Below are 17,249 nucleotides of genomic sequence, written 5' to 3' on the forward strand. Positions count from 1 at the left end.
TTGTCTTTAAAATTTTTTGAATCATGTCTTAAACGTTCTTGTTACCCTGGACAGAAATGAGTAGTGTGGCCTTGCACAAATTCCCATATACATACCCAAGGCCATTTGTGATCTGGCCCTACACACTTGTCAGACCCTGCCCATTCCATGCACAGCCTACAGGTCCAGGCTGCTCAAACTGGTGATTGCTGAAGTATCTTCTACCCGCTTCATGGATTGCTTTGCCAGGAATGTATTTTGGCTGCTCCATCTGGCTGAGACTTTCTCCAAGGCTCATCTCAGGTGCTCGGTCCCTTAGAATACATGCCAGTGCTACCAGTGCACCCAGCTCACAAAGACTTAATTTTTAAGATTTATTTATTTATTTATTATTATTATGTATACAGAAGTGGACGCCAGATCTCATTACAGATGGTTGTGAGCCACCATGTGGTTGCTGGGAATTGAACTCAGGACCTCTGGAAGAGCAGTCGGTGCTTTTAACCTCTGAGCCATGTCTCCAGCCCTACAAAGACTTAATTTAGTAGCATCAATGTCAGAGGAGTAAGTTGGTCCCCAGAGTTGCTTCACTTTGCTCTCCTTGGAAAAGGATGGGCAGGGAGGGGAGGCAGTCATGGAAGTTTGCCTCTTTTTGATGACAATGACCTGGGGATATTGGGCATCCCCAAAGCTCTCCTGCTCAAGAGATTCTGGCTCAGTATATACTTCCAATACCTCTATTAACCTAAAGCATTTTTCCAGGCCCTGTCTTACATCCACCCCAGCTTGAAACAGTCTCTAGATATAACTCTCGAGCCAAGATCTAGTCCTTACTCTGAAAAAGAGGACAGTCTGACTGGGGGAGACAGATAACACCAAAGAAGCAGGTAAATCTTTGTGATGGTAACACAGAGTATTTAAAAGAATGTGGCCGGGCAGTGGTGGTGCACGCCTGTAATCCCAGCACTCGGGAGACAGAGACAGGTGGATCTTTGTGAGTTTGAGGCCAGCCTCGTCTACAGAGCTAGTCTAGGACAGGCTCCAAAACTACAGAGAAACCCTGTCTTGAAAAACCAAAAAAATAAAAAAATAAAAAATAAAAGAATGTGAGGTGGGTTGGGGTAGGGTGGGGTGAGAGAGATAGCTTCACTTGTTAAGAGCATTTGTATTGTTCGATGTTCCCCACAGTAGAGAGAGAAGCTCTCCAAGATGTTAAGTCTTTGCTTTCTGAATGAGCAGGGGTTCAGCCTTCTTAGAAAAGACTGACACCCAACTAGCTCACTCCAGGTACTTTATTCAAACATATACAAGGTTAATAGGGGCTGGGAAAGGTTCCAACTACCAAAGTCATCTTGTTCCTGCTGTCTGTGAGAGCAGACAACACACATAAATCTCAGTCCCTTCTGATTATGGCCATAATCAAAAACAAGAACTCCAGGTTTGCCAGGAGCGTCTTAGGACCAAGGTCATTGCAGCTGCAAGCTCTCACATAGCACCAAGTGCGGATTCTCCAGAAAAACAACATTTCTTCAAGGTTCAAACAGTCCAAAACAATTTCTCAGCCTCTACTGATTAACCCAAACATAGCAAAGGCTTTGCTGAAACATTTCTCTCAAAGCCAGACACAAAGGCTTTACCATACACTTCCCTTAAAGCTAGACATAAAGACTTTTACTTTACATATCACTACACATTTATTAATTTTATGTCAACTTGACAGGGCTAGAGTCATCAGAGAGGAGGGAGCCTCAATTGAGAAAATGCCTCCATAAGATGGGGCTGTAGGCAAGTCTGTATGTAGGGCATTTTCTTAATTAGTGGTTGATGGAGGAGGGCCCAGATCATTGTGGGTGGGGGCTATACCTGGGCTGGTGGTCCTGGGCTCTATAAGAAAGCATGCTGAACAAGTCACGAAGAGCAAGCCAGTAAGCAGCACTCCTCCATGGCCTCTGCATCAGCTCCTGACTCCAAGTTCCTGCCCTGTGTGAGTTCCTGTCTTGCCTTCCTTTAATGATGGACTATGATGTGGAAGTGTTAGCCAAACAAACCCTTTCCTCCCCAACTTGCTTTGGGTCATGGTGTTTCATCACAGCAATAGTGACCCTGAATAAGACAGACACATACACATAATTAAAAGTAATAAAAATAAATATTTTAAAAAGAAGATTGGACAGATGGCTTAGTGGGTAAGAGCACTGGCTGCTTTTCTGGAGGTCCTGAGTTCAATTCCTAGCGATCACATGATGGCTCACAGCCATCTAAAATGGGATCTGATACCCTCTTCTGGCATGCAGGTATATATACATAAAATACATAAATAAATAATCTTCAATATTTTAAAATAATTATAAAAGATGAAGGAGGTTGCAGAGTGGACTGTGAGTGTGGGACAAACAGGGACACAGCTCAGCAGGAGAAGACCTCTGCTAAGGAAGTGACCTGGAATCAAATCAAAGCCAGAAATACCAATATGTGGGGGGAATTCTAAGCAGAAAAAAGGGCAAGTGCAAGAACTCAAGCCAGAAGCAAAGTGGGCAGCCTGTGGAGGCAGAAGCAGGCCAAGAAGGAAGGAATGGAGTGACCGAGTGGGGAGTAATGGAGCTAGGTGAGGTCAGCCAGGATGCAGGGGTGAGGCTTGATCCTGATGGCAGGTACTGAGAAGTCACTGGAGGGTCCAGGAAAAGGCATTCTCTAGTAGAAGATCCTGCAGAGCCAGTGGACAGTTAGGAACAAGGTGGATCCCTCCCCCCCCAATGAGACAAGATGAGGGTCATGGTAAGGGACTGGATTCTGGACACACGTGGAAGCAGAGGCCAACAGGATTTGCTGAGGGATAGTGGTAGAACAACATGGAAGGGAAGAGCTGGAGGTGGCTCCTGGGTTTGACTTGAGCATCTTGGGGGTGGGCTCCCACTTAGGGAAACAAGGAAGATGAAGCTCATTTTAGGACACAGTTTGAGATGTCTATTCATGGTCTCAGTTAAAAGTGTTTTCAGCCAGGCGGTGGCAGTGGCGCACGTCTTTAATTCCAGTACTTGGGAGGTAGAGGCAGGTGGGTCTCTGAGTTTGAGGCCAGCCTGATCTTCAATGAGAGTTCCAGGACAGCCAGGGCTACACAGAGAAACCCTGTCAACAAACAAACAAAGAAACAAACAAACAAACAAACAGTGTTTCCAATTTTTCCCAAGTCCCCTGTTTGATGTAAGAGACAGTGCCAGGGGCTGGCATTCCCTCCCTTGCTCAGATTCTCTACTGTAAGGTATCAGTGCCCTTGTTATAACAAATTTAACTCTAGAGCCCAGCTCATCAGCAAGGGGAGGAGGATGCCACTCTGTCTTAACTTCTTCTGCCCATGTAACTCCTGTCTGGCTTCTTTGGCAGGGTGCCTTCTGGGGGCTGACTTTGGGAACTGCAATTGGTGTCTTTCGACTGCTGGCTGAGTTTCTCTATGGACCCTTGACCTGCGAGGGAGGCCACAAGTGCCCCAAATTCATCTGTGGCCTTCATTACCTCTATTTTGGCTTTCTCCTTTTCTTCATCACTATTCTCATCATACTGGCCATCTCCTTATCCACAAAACCAATTCAGGATGAATATGTAAGTACCACTGTTAAGATGCTCTGGGAAGAGTCCCAGGGAATGGTAAATCACAGTTAAGCTAGATTCCTGGAAACAGGAGGACTGTGGATGGAGCGGATCAGAAATAGGCAAGGTGCCGCAGAAAGGATCCTGCCTTAAAAACATGAGAGGCAGGGGGTTGGGGATTTAACTCAGTGGTAGAGCACTTGTCTAGCAAGCACAAGGCCCTGGGTTTGATCCTCAGCTCTGGCAAAAAACAAACAAACAAACAAAACAAAAAAACAAAAACAAAACAAAACAAAACAAAATGAGAGGCGCCCTGGGCAGGTGGTGGCACACGCCTTTAATCCCAGCACTCGGGAGGCAGAGCCAGGAGGATCTCTGTGAGTTCGAGTCCAGCCTGGTCTACAAAGTGAGATCCAGGACAGGCTCCAAAACTACACAGAGAAACCCTGTCTCGAAAAACAACAACAACAACAACAACTATATATATATATATATAATAGGCAAAAGCTGTTTAATGATCCATCAGCTACAAACTCACTTAGTTTGAGAAACTTACAAAAGGCTTGTTTTTCTTGGAGCATTTTGTTCACTCATTTCAATATAGACGCCAGGGCAGTCCGCACAGAAGGGCAGGGGACAGGATTACAGGCCCCAGAAACACCTCTTAACCCTTCCCTTCACAAGCCATTTCCTCCTGCTCCCCAGGAGGCAAGTGTTAGTCATTCGTTTTATATATTTATTAGAAAGCTTGGGCTCAGAGAAGTCAAATAAACTTGTCCAAGGTGTCCTCTTCCTTCCAACCCACATCCATTCCCCAGTTTGTCAGCTTAGTATGCTCTGAGTGTCTCTTCTGTCTGCCCCAGTTCTTACTGAACTCTGTTAAAGACAAAGGAGCTGTCCAGTGGGGAGGGAGCTGAGAGGGCCAGTAAGGATGGGGCCAGCTTTCGCCCGCACCCTCCCAATACAGTACCTCTAACCATATAACCTGGAGAGATGACACCATCCCTCAACTCACACAAGCTCAGGAGCCCAAAGATACTGCACAGTATTGAACACGAGCCTCCACACATCCAGAACCTCATTCAGGAGAGGGGAGGCGGTAAAATATGCATATACGGTGTCATCAGGTCACCGTGCCAAATCTTTATGTGGTGCTGGGGATCAAACCCAGGGCTTTGTGCATGCTAAGCAAGCAGTCTTAACAACGGAGCTACCCCTCTAGCCCACCAAAAATATTCTTCAGAGAAATGGTTAGGAAAGAGGAGGGAGTGCCCCTTGGGCTTGTGAAGACATTCTAAATGTGTGAGCAGGTGAGCTCGTTCCTGCAGCCAGGCAGGGGACTCCACCTAGTCTAGCGTGTGTTACTACTCTCTAATGTCCCATGGAGGGCTCCTGGGATGAGAGCAGCTCTGATCTTTTATGATGTCCTGCTCAGCAAGACACCAGCTCCCCCCGCCCCCCCACAGTTAGAAGAGGTAGAACAGAAGTGGTAGGTAGTTTCTATCCTGCAGGGAGTGTGAGAAATGCATGTTCCTGGCCTCTCCAAACGGGAAGAGCCCTGAACTCAATGTCTCCAACTTTTGGCTTTCGGTTGAAGAACACTGACAGGTTGTGCTATCATGCTAAGGTCATACAATCACATATGACCTGAGCCAAAGCATAAACCCAGGTTTCCCCGATTCCTTTATCTCCCCTCTACCCTAAACTCCACCTTCTGTTAATATCTAAAAAGCAATCTCCCTCCTCAGCCTACTGGGACATCGCTCCTACCCTGTAGGCTGTGGTGATATATGGCTGTAGGCTAAGGTCCCATGGTGACACCCTCCCACCCTGCTTTCTCCCAACCCAGCTCCATGGTCTCTGCTGGAGTTTACGTAACAGCCGACAGAGGAGGTTGCCTTTAAACAAAGAGATGAGGTGGAAGATCTTCCCCAGCTCCATATCCCAGCAAGGTAATGAAGAACAGACTCAGGAAGCAGTCCTGTGTGGACCCTGAAGCTGGCTCAGCTACCCCACGCACCTCTTACCCCACCATACTACCCTCAGAAACATTATTTCAGACAAAATGCTTGCTTTCTTCCCCTTAAAATGCTTCCTGGGGTTCTTGGCACACATGAGCCTATGAGGCCAGATGGGTCCTAGAGGGAAAAGAAGAGATTAGGCCAAAGTGGCGGGAAAGGCAGGTGATGAGGAGGCATAAATGAGGGGGAAGGGATCCAAGGATGTCTGGTGTTCTGGAACATTCCACTGCAAGGGCTGATGGGTGAAGGTGAAGTCTAGGACCGTGGCGTACCTCCAACAGAGCAATGGGCGTGTGGTACCGAGCGGGGGAATAAACCTGTGTAAAAGGAGGGCAATTTTACAGAATTCCAAACCAGAGGCTCCTGAGAAGGGACAGGGAGGGAGGGAGGGAGGAAGGGAGCACTTCCCCCACCTGGATATAGACCTGGGGTCAGGGGAGAACTAAGTTTCAGTCCCAGGAAGAAAGGAGAGAGTGTCCCTGGTGGGGGGAGAGGGTGTTAAGGAGAAAAAGTCTGTAGGTCCACAGGACCCAGGGAGTGAGTGCGATGATTTGCACTTCTTAAAGCCCCTGCCACAAACAGGGGTGCCGATGTGATGAGGTTAGTCTTGAGTTTGGGGCAGAGACTGGCTACAGGCTATGAGCTTGGGGGAGTGAAGGAAGAAGCAGCAGGCCTAGCTGGGAAGAGGTAGAGTTCTCTGGTCCTCTGCACATTCCTGCTGGGAGCTGCAGAGTCCTGAGAGGCCTGGTGTGTCCTCCCAATACTTGCAAGATGTGCACCCTGGTAGGGAGGGCCTACCCTTCTGTGGGGTGGCAGTCAGTTGTCCTGGGCACAGGGCCCCGTGTTCCAAGATCCTCCCCGCTCCTGCTGATGGCTTTTCTTCTCTTAAGGAACTGAAACTGGCCTCAGTGGCAGATTTCATCAAAATACACTTATATGGGGCAGGTGTACTTGTCATCCCTGTTGTAACCGACTCCAGCTGTCCCCTTGCTGCAACCCAGAGCCACCTGGGAAGAGAGAGCCTCAACTGAGGAATTTCCTAGATCAGATTGGCCTATGTGCACGTCTCTGGGGGCAGTTTTTTGGACTGTTGATTGATATGGGAAGGCCAAAGTCATTGTTGGGCAGCATCACCCCTGGGCTGGTAGTCCTGGGTTGGGTAAGGTAGCTGAATACCAGCCTGGGAGCAAACAAGTAGGCAGCATTCCTCTACAGTCCCTGATTGATGCTCCTGCCTTGAATTGCTTCCTCGACTCCCCTCAATAAGGGACTGTAACCTATAAGCTGGAGTAAACCCTTTTCTCCCCCAAGTTCCTTTCTTTTTTCTTTTCCTTTCTTTGTTTCTTTCTTTGTTTCTTTCTTTGTTTCTTTCTTTGTTTCTTTCTTTCTTTCTTTCTTTCTTTCTCTCTCTCTCTCTTCCTTCCTTCCTTTCCTTCCTTCTCTTCCTTCCTTCCTTCTTTTCTCTTTCTTTCTTTTCTTTCTTTCTTCCTTCCTTCCTTCCTTCCTTCCTTCCTTCCTTTCCTTTCCTTTCTTTTCTTTTCTTTTCTTTTTTTTCCAAGACAGTGTTTCTCCATGTAGTTTTGGTGCCTGTCCTGGATCTCACTTTGTAGAATAGGCTGGCCTCGAACTCACAGAGATCCACCTGGCTCTGCCTTCTGAGTGCTGGGATTAAAGGCGTGTGCCACCACCGCCCAGGCTCCTCCAAGTGTCTATTGGTCAGTATTTTGTCATAGCAACAGAGAAAGCAAACTAGAATAAACCCCATTTTAGAACTAGAGAGAGATGACACTTGGCAGTCAGGAAACGAGTCAATGAGAGAGCCCGGATGCACATTGCCTCAAAATGTGCACTCTCAGCCCCTGAGACAGCCGGACGCTTGCCATCCAGCCTCACCTGTTAGGTACCTTGGGCTGTGGTTGAATCAGTAGTTGACTTTTCCACACATCTCCAGCACCTCTCTCTGTAGCCTGTGTGCTCCTGGACACTGCCTGATGGAGTAATATCATGGTCGCTTAAGAGCAGACGCCACAGCATGGCTGGTGATCAGGACTCTCCACCAAAGTACGAGATAACCATGTCACTGACTGGTCCTCCCTGGCTACAAGTGTCCTTCACCTTGTAATGGAGGCTATTCTGTCTCTGGCTGATAGTTCCACCATCCCTGAGGCTTCTCCAGCCTCAGCTGCAGGGACAGGAGGCAGGAGACATGGGTGATTCAGAGACTGTTCAATGGATGAAACATCAGATGTCACAGCACAACTAACTGCTGGAATCCAGCTCTGACTGAAATGGAGCTGCCCTATCCTCAGGAGTGGCTGGGAGGTCACATTCTAGGCAGTGGTGGGCCCCCAGTAGTGGGATACAGCTTAACATGGTGCTGATCCTGGTCAGCACAGGCTCTGAGGGGCCAGCCTGCACCACCAGTGCAGATAGACGCTTGGGTAATAATGTACAGCTTCGCTTAGGAGTCCTTCTGAAGTTACTGGGCTCCCCTTCTGGACAGTGGTAGGATGTTCCTCCCGGGGCCCAGGTGTCTGCAGATGCTCTGCTGGCCAAGCAGAGGACTAGAGCTTTCTGGAGAAGAAGACAGCGTCTGTTTCCAGGACTCACAGGGTTTCCTCTGTCCTCCAAAGCATAATGACCTCATTGGGGGGTGGGGGGAGAGATACACGCAGAGGAGCGGTGCGGCTACCACTTGCCCTAGACCTGCAGCAGTAGAGAATGGCATCGTATGCATCATAGGGAGTTACATTTCTGTAACACTTACTGGGGCTGCCTAAGCAAGAGGATCTGGGCACAACGCTGGGCTTTCAGCCCCCTCAACACTTCCTCAGCCCCCTTTCCCACCCTCTGTTTGCTTTAGCTGTTTTCTCTGAGAACTTTCCTTGGATAGGCTGACAATGGGCTTTCATGTAAGAGGCCCAAGGCACTTGGTTCTGCTGGGACAGGCCTCCCTTCCAAGTCCTACCTTCTGAACTAAAGCCTGCTTGTCCCCTGACCTTCTGCTCCCTCTCTTCCAGGTATGTTTGGGGAGGCCTCGACCTGCTTCTGGAAGCTCTGGGACTTGTTTTGTGGTCTTGACACCCAGTCAGGCTCCGAGATAGGCCCTGGGAATAGCATGGAGGAGAAGATAAAGGCCATCTGGGAGCAGATGGAGTCCAGTGACACGTCATCAGGCTTAGAGGCTCTGGCCAGGAGAATGGCGGCCGGAAAGAGAGAGGAACACAAAGAGAGGATGAAGGACTGGAGTGACGAATTGGAGAGCCCCTTCTGGAAGAGAGTCGTGAATGTCAGCGGGATCCTTCTCTTTGTGCTGCTGATGGCTGCTCACATCTTCTACGCTTGATGACTCAGGAGTTGCGGCCTTTCCCCAGACCGCCTCATCATGAAGGAATACAGTATTTCCTTTAGAGAGACCCAGCAGTATGGGGCGGAAGACCACACCAATGAAAGCAGTCTCCCAGGGGCTGCCTCAGGCACTAGCAGCTGCGGTGCAGGCTTGGACCAGAGACAGAGGGCGGATGTCCCCGCGTTGACGCACTGTGTCCGTGAGAACGTCTGTTCCTCCCAGAGGCGAGTCCTTTCCTCCAAATGACTGCACTGCCCAAGCACTGGATTTCCTTTTAAACTTAATGTTGACTTTTTATCTCTGTTATTTTGGGGTTTTAATACACACACACACACACACACACACACACACACACTTCGCTTGTGTCAAACTCCCAGCACCTCTTTCCTATCCCCACTCAGTATCACTTTACAGTCTACTCGTCTCGAAGGCATGGCCCCGCTGAAATGACGCCCTTGGTGCAAGTCCAGCCCCGCCCTTGCCCGTGGGCATTCGACCACAGGTGTTGGGCCAATGTTGATGACTCCTCAGGCCAAGGAGCAACAGCTGCCTCCTTTAGCTGGTCAAGGGCTGCTCTAAAAGAACTGGTCTCGTACCGTTCACCACCAATTGGCTTCTGCTGCGCTGAGCCCTCGAGGGCAGGGGGAGGGCACACTCTTTCCCTAAGAGCTCTTTCTAGCCACACCCCAAGTCTGACAGTAAAAGAGGGGCCTATGGGTAAGGTTGTTTTTAACCAACACTTCTGGGCTATGTCGCTATGGGAATGTCCTATACCTCTCTTTCCTCTTTCTTCTTATTGGACCATAATAAATAATCTGTGTCTTTAGCCAAACTTTCAGGTGTCTTGAAGTGACCTCGGGGAGGCCCGCTCAGAACTTTGAAAATAACACTCTGAAAGTATACGCATGCACCCTGTCCCTGATTCCTTAATTCTTTAGCTGACGGTTCTGATTGCTCGTTATGTTCCCCAATATGTTGTGTCCTGTTAGAAACGGGCATGGGGTCCTAAGAAAATGACCACACAATCTGAAGTATTTCTACAGGGCAAAAGTTCTATCTCTGTAGAAGGCTGCACAGACATACTTCAGCAAGAAGGCCACCGAGCAGGGGTCCTGGGCTACACTCCGAGTGGTCAGAACCTGGCCTCACATTCATCACGTAACTCACAAAGTCAAAACAGCAGAGCTGATCAGCAAAGTGCAACTTTTGAGAGTACAATTCACCATCGAGCACATGCTTTGATTAAAAAAAAAAAAATGGAAACTCAGGGAGGGATTTTTGCTGGCTGGTGTCTTTACAAACTTCTTTAAAGAGAGATCTTCCTTTGTCTACATTTAATCCTTTGGTAGAAAAGATAGTACATTTCATTACCATTTCCTATAATGCCGCCTTTGTAACATAATTGTTTTTTTAAAATTTATTTTGTATTTTAAGAAACACCTCTTCAGGGGCTGGAGAGATGGGTTAGCAGTTAAAATCACTGACTGCTCTTCCAGAGGACCTGGGTTCAATTCCCAGCACCCACATGGCAGGTAACAACTGTAACTTGAGGATATGCCAGAATACCCTCAGACATATATGCAGGCAAAACACCAATACATATAAAATAAAAATTATGAGAAGTTCATAATATATTTTGAGCTATCTCTGATATATTCACCTAACTCCTCCAAGATGTACTATAGCTTCCTACCCACACAACTTTGGACCCTCATTTTAGCTTTTAAAACCATCAAGTCCAATATGTCCTGCTTATAGTCTTGGAGGTGGGTGGTCCACTCACCAGGAGACATAACCTAAGCATTACATCTAGGATGGAAAGGGATCCTGGCAATCGGGAGCCAAGGAATAACACAAAGTCACCTTCAGCCTAGCAGCTTACAGCCCTGGTCCAGGGAAAGGTTTCCCAGTGTAACAACTCTTTCCCAGTGAAGTTGTTACAGTGCTGCCCAGCTCCCGCTGGAGTGTAACAATACTGTCTGTCTAGGGGAAGGAAGGTTTACCCAGCCAAAGGGTTTCAGTTCTGCCTTTTCTCTCCGGCTACCGAGAAAAGTTGTTACTTCTCTGCTCCGCTCCATTCCTGTGAAAGGTCTCATCCAAACCTCATTCAAGAGATTTATTGGAAGGGAAGAATCCAGAAGTATGGCTGCCTCTTCCAGGGTGGAAAAAGGCAGCTCCCAACTGAACGGGTACAGGACTTACATAGGGCTTCTTAGGGGTGGAGGTTTTCCAGGGTGAAGATTTTCAGGGTGGGAATTGGTCAGATTTCAATCCCTGAGATTGGACAAGTTCAGAGATTGGCTGGATTTCGTGCTCAGTGATTGGTTGTCTTCCCTACTCAGGGATTGGTAGTTTTGTTTGTTTGTTGTTGAGTTGGTCGGGGCAAAGTGTGTTTCTTTCACTGGCTCTGGTTTCAGGGCCCAAGTGTTTCTTGGCCTTGGTTTCAGGGACAGAGTATGTTTCTTTGGCTGGCCTGTTTACCCTACAATAACCTTAAAGAAAATTGACTCTTCTTCTCCCAGAAACCATTAATTGCCAATAGCTCCTCAGCTAGGGGTGGGATTCTGTACTCATTTCCTCCCTCCATGCTAAGATCTTGTCTGGCTTGAGGTTGTACAGGTCTTGTACATATTGTTACAACTTCCATGATTACATGTGTTCAACTGTCCCGAAAATAGTATTTCGTGCTAGTTATCACTGCCTCTGGCTCTTAGAATTTTTCCACTCCCTCTTCTACAATGATCCCTGAGCCTTGGAAGGAGAGGGTATGATGTAAATGTCCCATTTAGAGTGAGGCATCCTGTAGGGTCTTATTCTCTGCACCTCAACCATCTGGTCTCTTTGTTAATCATCATCTATTGCAAAAAAAAAAAAAAAAAAGCTTCCTTGATGAGCGTTAAGAGATGCAATCAATGAGCGTTTACCATTCTATAGGTATTGGGATCTGGGAGAAGGGAGCCTAAAAATGAGGAAGACTAAAGTCTCATGCAATAGTCAACTTTATTCAGAGCATCGGACAATTTATCCTCTGAGGGTGAGGAGGGGTCATATCAGTAAAGTGTACAATCACAAGGACAAGCCAAATATGGCAAAAACATGTTTTTCCATAGAGGCATATAAACAAATAACAATAGCCAGTTGTAATAAATAATCTGAAGTAAACTCACTCTTATCTGCTACACTTGGGAGGGGCAGAAAACACATTCCAAGAATAATTTCATGTTTTTGAAGAAACTGAGGAAATAAGACTCAAGTCTTGTTTTCTTAGAATTTCCTCACAAGCACTCCAAATTCTCACACTACTTCTTTTGCCAACATATGGGTATAGCTGGCAAATCATTAGGAGTCAGTTGAATAGTATGTCCATTTAGCAGCATAATAATGGCAGGTTCTCCCTTATGGCCAATGCCCTTCCTCTCCATAGTTTCTTAGCCTGATCATGATGCCAGGTATGGGTTTCATCTTGTAAAGCAAGCCTTAACTCAGAAAATGCCTGGTTATGTCCATGATGTTTGTGCCACGATTGCACCAGTGAACATATCTTGTCAGACAGGTCAGTATGGTAGCTCTCAGGGTTCACAGATGGATAGGACTGATGATTACGTTTTTCCTCTTCTAGTTGGCATAGCATCTTAGAGCACCATGAAAGCTAGCCAGTAGGGATGTGCCCCGGCCAGCGGGGTCCTCAACAGGGACCTGAAGGGAGGGCCAGCGAATGAGAGGGACAAGAGACACAAAGAATGAGAGCAAGACAGGACGTCTGATCAAGCTCCAAAATTTTATTTTCCTCTTTAGGCGTATATAGGCAGCGGCAAAGGGGGGTACAGCAGGGAGGAGACTTTAATCATGGGTTGTTCAGCTAGCAGGGAATATTGCTCTGGGGGTTATCTATCTACTCTTGCCTAACTGCCTAATTGCCTAACTGCAGCTTGCTCACCTGATTTCTGAGAAAAGGTTCTGGTGCTATGGAGACTTAAGCTAGGCCTAGATCTAAGAAAAGAGGAGAGAAGTCCAAATATGGCGGCATGTGTGTCAAGGGTCACTTAGGCGTATGGCTTCTGTCAGGGATGAAGTTTCCAGACCAGCACAAGGTGATTTCTCCATGTTCTCTGACTCAAGTGTGGTATCTTTAGCAATAGGGTCTTACTGTCAAGTTCTGGAAGATAATCAAATGTCAGGGACCAAGATGTCAGCGACCAAACATAAACCATGGAAAAGTACTAGCTAGGCCAGAGAACAAGTCATACATCCACTGCTCTTTCCCAGAGCAGTAACACCTGTTTACTAACCGGAGCCTCCCAAAGATAAGAAGACATTCCACAGTCAGGTGCCGTGACAACTGAATGTAAAGAACATTCCATGGTCAGGTAGCCTAGCAACAGAACAAATGGGTCCTGACCAGTGACTTTAGCCAACATCCTACAGTTACACGTTCTGCACGTCTCCCACGTCCTGCACCCCTTCTACATTCATTCTGCACGTCTCTTCCCCCTTCCCTCCTTCCTGCCCCTTCCCCCTCTTGTGCTATATAAGCCTTGCTGAGGAAAATAAAATTTGCAGCTTGATCAGAATCCTGTCTTGCTGTCCTCCTTTGTCTCTTCCATCCCTTTCATTCTCTCCTGCAGGTGGGTTGCCCCTGTTGATACCCTGCTGGCCAGGGCAATCAAAAGCATTGGCAACAGCCTGTCATGTTGAGGGTCTGTGGGACCTCACTAGACAATAATTCCAAAAGACAATAATACCCCATCCCTGGCTATGATGTCTATAGTCTAAGTACTGTGTAGGGGACCAGTCCCCACACTTATTTACCCCAGGAACTCTTGAGGAATGGGGGATAAGAGACTTAGTTAGAAACGGAGGGGAGAGAAACAGAGAGAAAACACAGCATAGACTTGAGTGGGCCTGAATCCTTATCCACCCACCCAGAACTTTATTCCTAAGGTCTATTTATAACAATGCCAAGGGGTGGAGCAAAAGACCTCCTCCTTGCTAGTTACAGTCCCCTGGTGCCCAGGCCCGTGGTCCGATCAAAATCTTATGCGGTGCTGCTGGGTACAGCCACTACGAAACCTAGTGGGCTCCAACAGTATTGTTGCCCCATACAGGGTAACTCAATTTAAATTGCTTTTATATACACATATGTCTATATTTTTAGGAAGCTTCCGTAGGAGTAGGTTTGCATGTGACTTTTTCTAAAGGTCTTAGGTTTTGTTACCCCTCTCCATAGTTCCTCTTCTACAACTTCATTCCCTTTTTTCAAATTCACTTAACATGGTTTGAGTTTCCTGTCCTGAGGTCAAATGTAGGAATTTTGCCAGTTACGGTTTCAATCAATTGCAATCATAACTCCTAGAATGACTATAGAAAGGAACCATGACGTTTCCCCATTCTCACCGGATGAAGTCACTAAAGAGCTTTTGTAATAGTTCCACCAGAAACTCCCTTTTATTGAGAATGAAAGTCCAACACTGTCTATTAAACATGATGCAAACATCTCTGTTTTCTGCTAGTGATGCATGATCCTAATTAGTCTTAACAATAAAAACCTGGAGTCAGATATTAAGGTGAAAGCTGAAAGATCAGAGAAGCAGCCACTAGAGACTTCTTACCTCTACGAATCCTCAGACCGAATGGGTGGATGAGAACCTGTCTCTACCCACCTATATTCTTGTCTCCACCTACCCAGTGCTGGGATCAAAGGTGCGCACCACCACCGCTGGGCTCTGTTTCTATTTTAGACTGGTTCAAGGTCTTGTAGCCCAGGATAGCCTTGAACTCCTAATCTTCCTGCTTCCTCCTCCCAAGTGCTGGGATTAAAGATGTGTGCCACTACTGCCTGGCCTCTATGGTTAACTAGTGGCTAGCTTCGCCCTCTGATCTCCAGGCAAGGTTTATTTGTCAGAATACAAACAAAATATTGCATAACATGCTAGCATCATATCAAATGCAGTTTTGTTCTCCAAAGCTTATTTGGCTAGTAGCATCAGATGTATAGATACTCCTTAAGGGTAGCCCTGGAATATTTGACAAGTTTTTGCTGATTATTTTATATTCTGGTTCATTGTTATCCACCAGAATATAGTTGATATCAATCTTTCAGCTGTTTGATTCATAGCCTTAAATTCATCTGAAACTCTCTTGAAAACTTCTGTAAGGTCATGGTAGGCATCATAAGACCAAGCCATTGGCCCCTTTGCCCTCAAATTAGTTTTGCTAAGAGGAGGAGAATTGAAGGCCTGGGTTAAGGATGTGGCAAACTGAACCAGTACTCAGGTCCTGAATTAATTATATAGGTAGGCTTGTATGAAACTTCCTTTGTCTATAGATCTACCACATGCCAGCTCCAAAGATACAATGAGTGCAGAGTAATTGCTATTTGTCTGATTTCAAAGTATTTGGCATAAGGTTTTGTAATGGTTAAAGTTATGCTTTACTGTGCTTAAGAGATCAATAAAACAAAAATGCCTCTAAATCTGTAAGCCCCTCTTGTCCAAGGACAGATAACTTCCTGGATTTCTGGAGGCTGTTTATGTAAGACAACAAGCCAAATGTTTTCACTTCTGCAAACAAGGTTGGTTGCCCCAACTGCATGTGATGTGCTTGATCACACGTAGGCAGGAGGTTTGTAGGTTTTGCCTTTATAAGCCCCTGACTAACATAATTTGGCAACATATTCTGGGAATCCCAGGTTTGGACCTGGTCAGTAGCCATGGTCCTCGCCAGTATTTAATGAAACTTGCTTCAAATTTGGCTCAAAAATTATGGTAGTGGTCTTATTTGTGCCTGGTGGGATTAATACTTTTGGAGGCCCCAGAAAGTACGGGCCAACTACTCAAATTCTAAAGCCTGACCTTCACTCTGGGATTCCAGGGCTGAAGGTGTAGCAGAATTGTTAGAAGTTCTTATTAATAAAATCAAACCAGAGGCCAGTTATTGGGGTGAACGCTGGAAGATCAGAGAAGCAGAATAAGCCACAGTTTCCTCACCTCAATAACTAGCCTCGGGTTTGATTTTATTAATAAGAACTTCTAACAATTCTGCTACATCTGGCGCCCAACGTGGGGCAAGAGTTTCCACCTAAAACCTGTCAAAAAAGATTCTAAAACAGAGCTAAAAACAGCTTCCTAGTTGTCTTAAGTTAGCAGCAGCCTGCTGATTTGAGCTGCTATGGCGGGTTCCTGGCGTGTGCGTCTGGCCTGCAGTGTGGCAGGAATGAGGAGTCTACAAGCAGCACTTTACTCTGCTGTGTGGTGGATTTAGCCTTTGCTAGTTAAATTTAAAAAAAAAAAAATAGGGTTTCTGGGCTATGTTCTGCTTTGATAGAACTGCTTCTGATAGTTGATGGTACACATGGCTCCAGACCCAGAGCTGGTGGTAAACTGCACCACCACCGCCCAGCTTCTGCTATGGCTTGCTTTGACCCCAAGGCAACTTTATTAACAAACAAATAAAATCACATTTTACAAATATAGTATCACCACATGAAGGGCCACCTGAGTAGGTGTGCACCTTGAGATGTTCCAAGGCTCCAAGGCATGCTTTCTGTTTTGTGGACTATCAGAGTAATTTGCCATGCTGAGAAAAGCAGCAGCATCTACAGAGGCCTCCCCTGTGTAAGTCACAGTAACTTTCTGTGACATCTGGTTCTGCTGGGATCCTGATCTGGGATGAAGAGGGATCCAATGGGACCCAATACTCTCCCATCCAGGGCAAAAAGCAAGACATCTAACTGCCCTCAGAGGTTCTTGGTCTGGTTTTGTGTCTCGTTTGTCTTGTCTTTAGTGTTGTTTTTACTGTCCCCGTCTCTTGTCCTTTGTTCTGTGTTTATGGGTTTTATTTTTGCCGTATCACTGCCAGCTGCCTGCCACCACTGCCACTGCTTGCCCAGGCTGCTTCAATGGCCAGGGCTCAGAATTTTCTGCCTCTGAGCTTTCTGATCACTGGATCCAGTTTAGCAGGGATTCAGATGTCTGTCGGGTGTGAATGATATTAAAGCTGTTGTGTGCTGTTCCACTTGGTTGAAAGTTCTGGTTGTGGTTCTCCCTTCCCTAGACCCAAGCATGCATATTTTAAAAGTTCCCTCTCTGTTCTGTGTCAGGTGATCCACCTGATTTTGTGGAGGAGAAAAGAGAGCAAAGTAAAACAGCCAAAAAAAATTTAGACTGGGGTTGAGGATTTAGCTCAGTGGTAGAGCACTTGCCTAGCAAGTGCAAGGCCCTGGGTTCGGTCCTCAACTATGGCAAAAAAAAAAAAAATTAGACTACTAGTTTCATTTAACTGCCTAAAACTTTTGCTAAGATATAAACCTTATCTCT

General features: G+C 46.5%; 1 protein-coding gene across 1 annotated transcript in view; it reads left to right on the forward strand.

The window, feature by feature from the left end:
• The window catches only part of LOC118569447 (sodium/glucose cotransporter 1-like), a 53,683-nt gene extending 44,752 nt beyond the window's left edge, over positions 1 to 8,931 (forward strand). The window contains exons 12-14 of the mRNA XM_036167194.1: positions 3,361 to 3,576; positions 5,414 to 5,516; positions 8,606 to 8,931. Of these exons, the coding sequence (XP_036023087.1) occupies positions 3,361 to 3,576; positions 5,414 to 5,516; positions 8,606 to 8,931 (645 nt within the window). The remainder of the gene's footprint in view (positions 1 to 3,360; positions 3,577 to 5,413; positions 5,517 to 8,605) is intronic.
• Positions 8,932 to 17,249: the final 8,318 nt, after the last annotated feature.

This window comes from Onychomys torridus, chromosome 18, assembly GCF_903995425.1.
Source record: "Onychomys torridus chromosome 18, mOncTor1.1, whole genome shotgun sequence".
Classification (NCBI taxonomy): domain Eukaryota; kingdom Metazoa; phylum Chordata; class Mammalia; order Rodentia; family Cricetidae; genus Onychomys; species Onychomys torridus.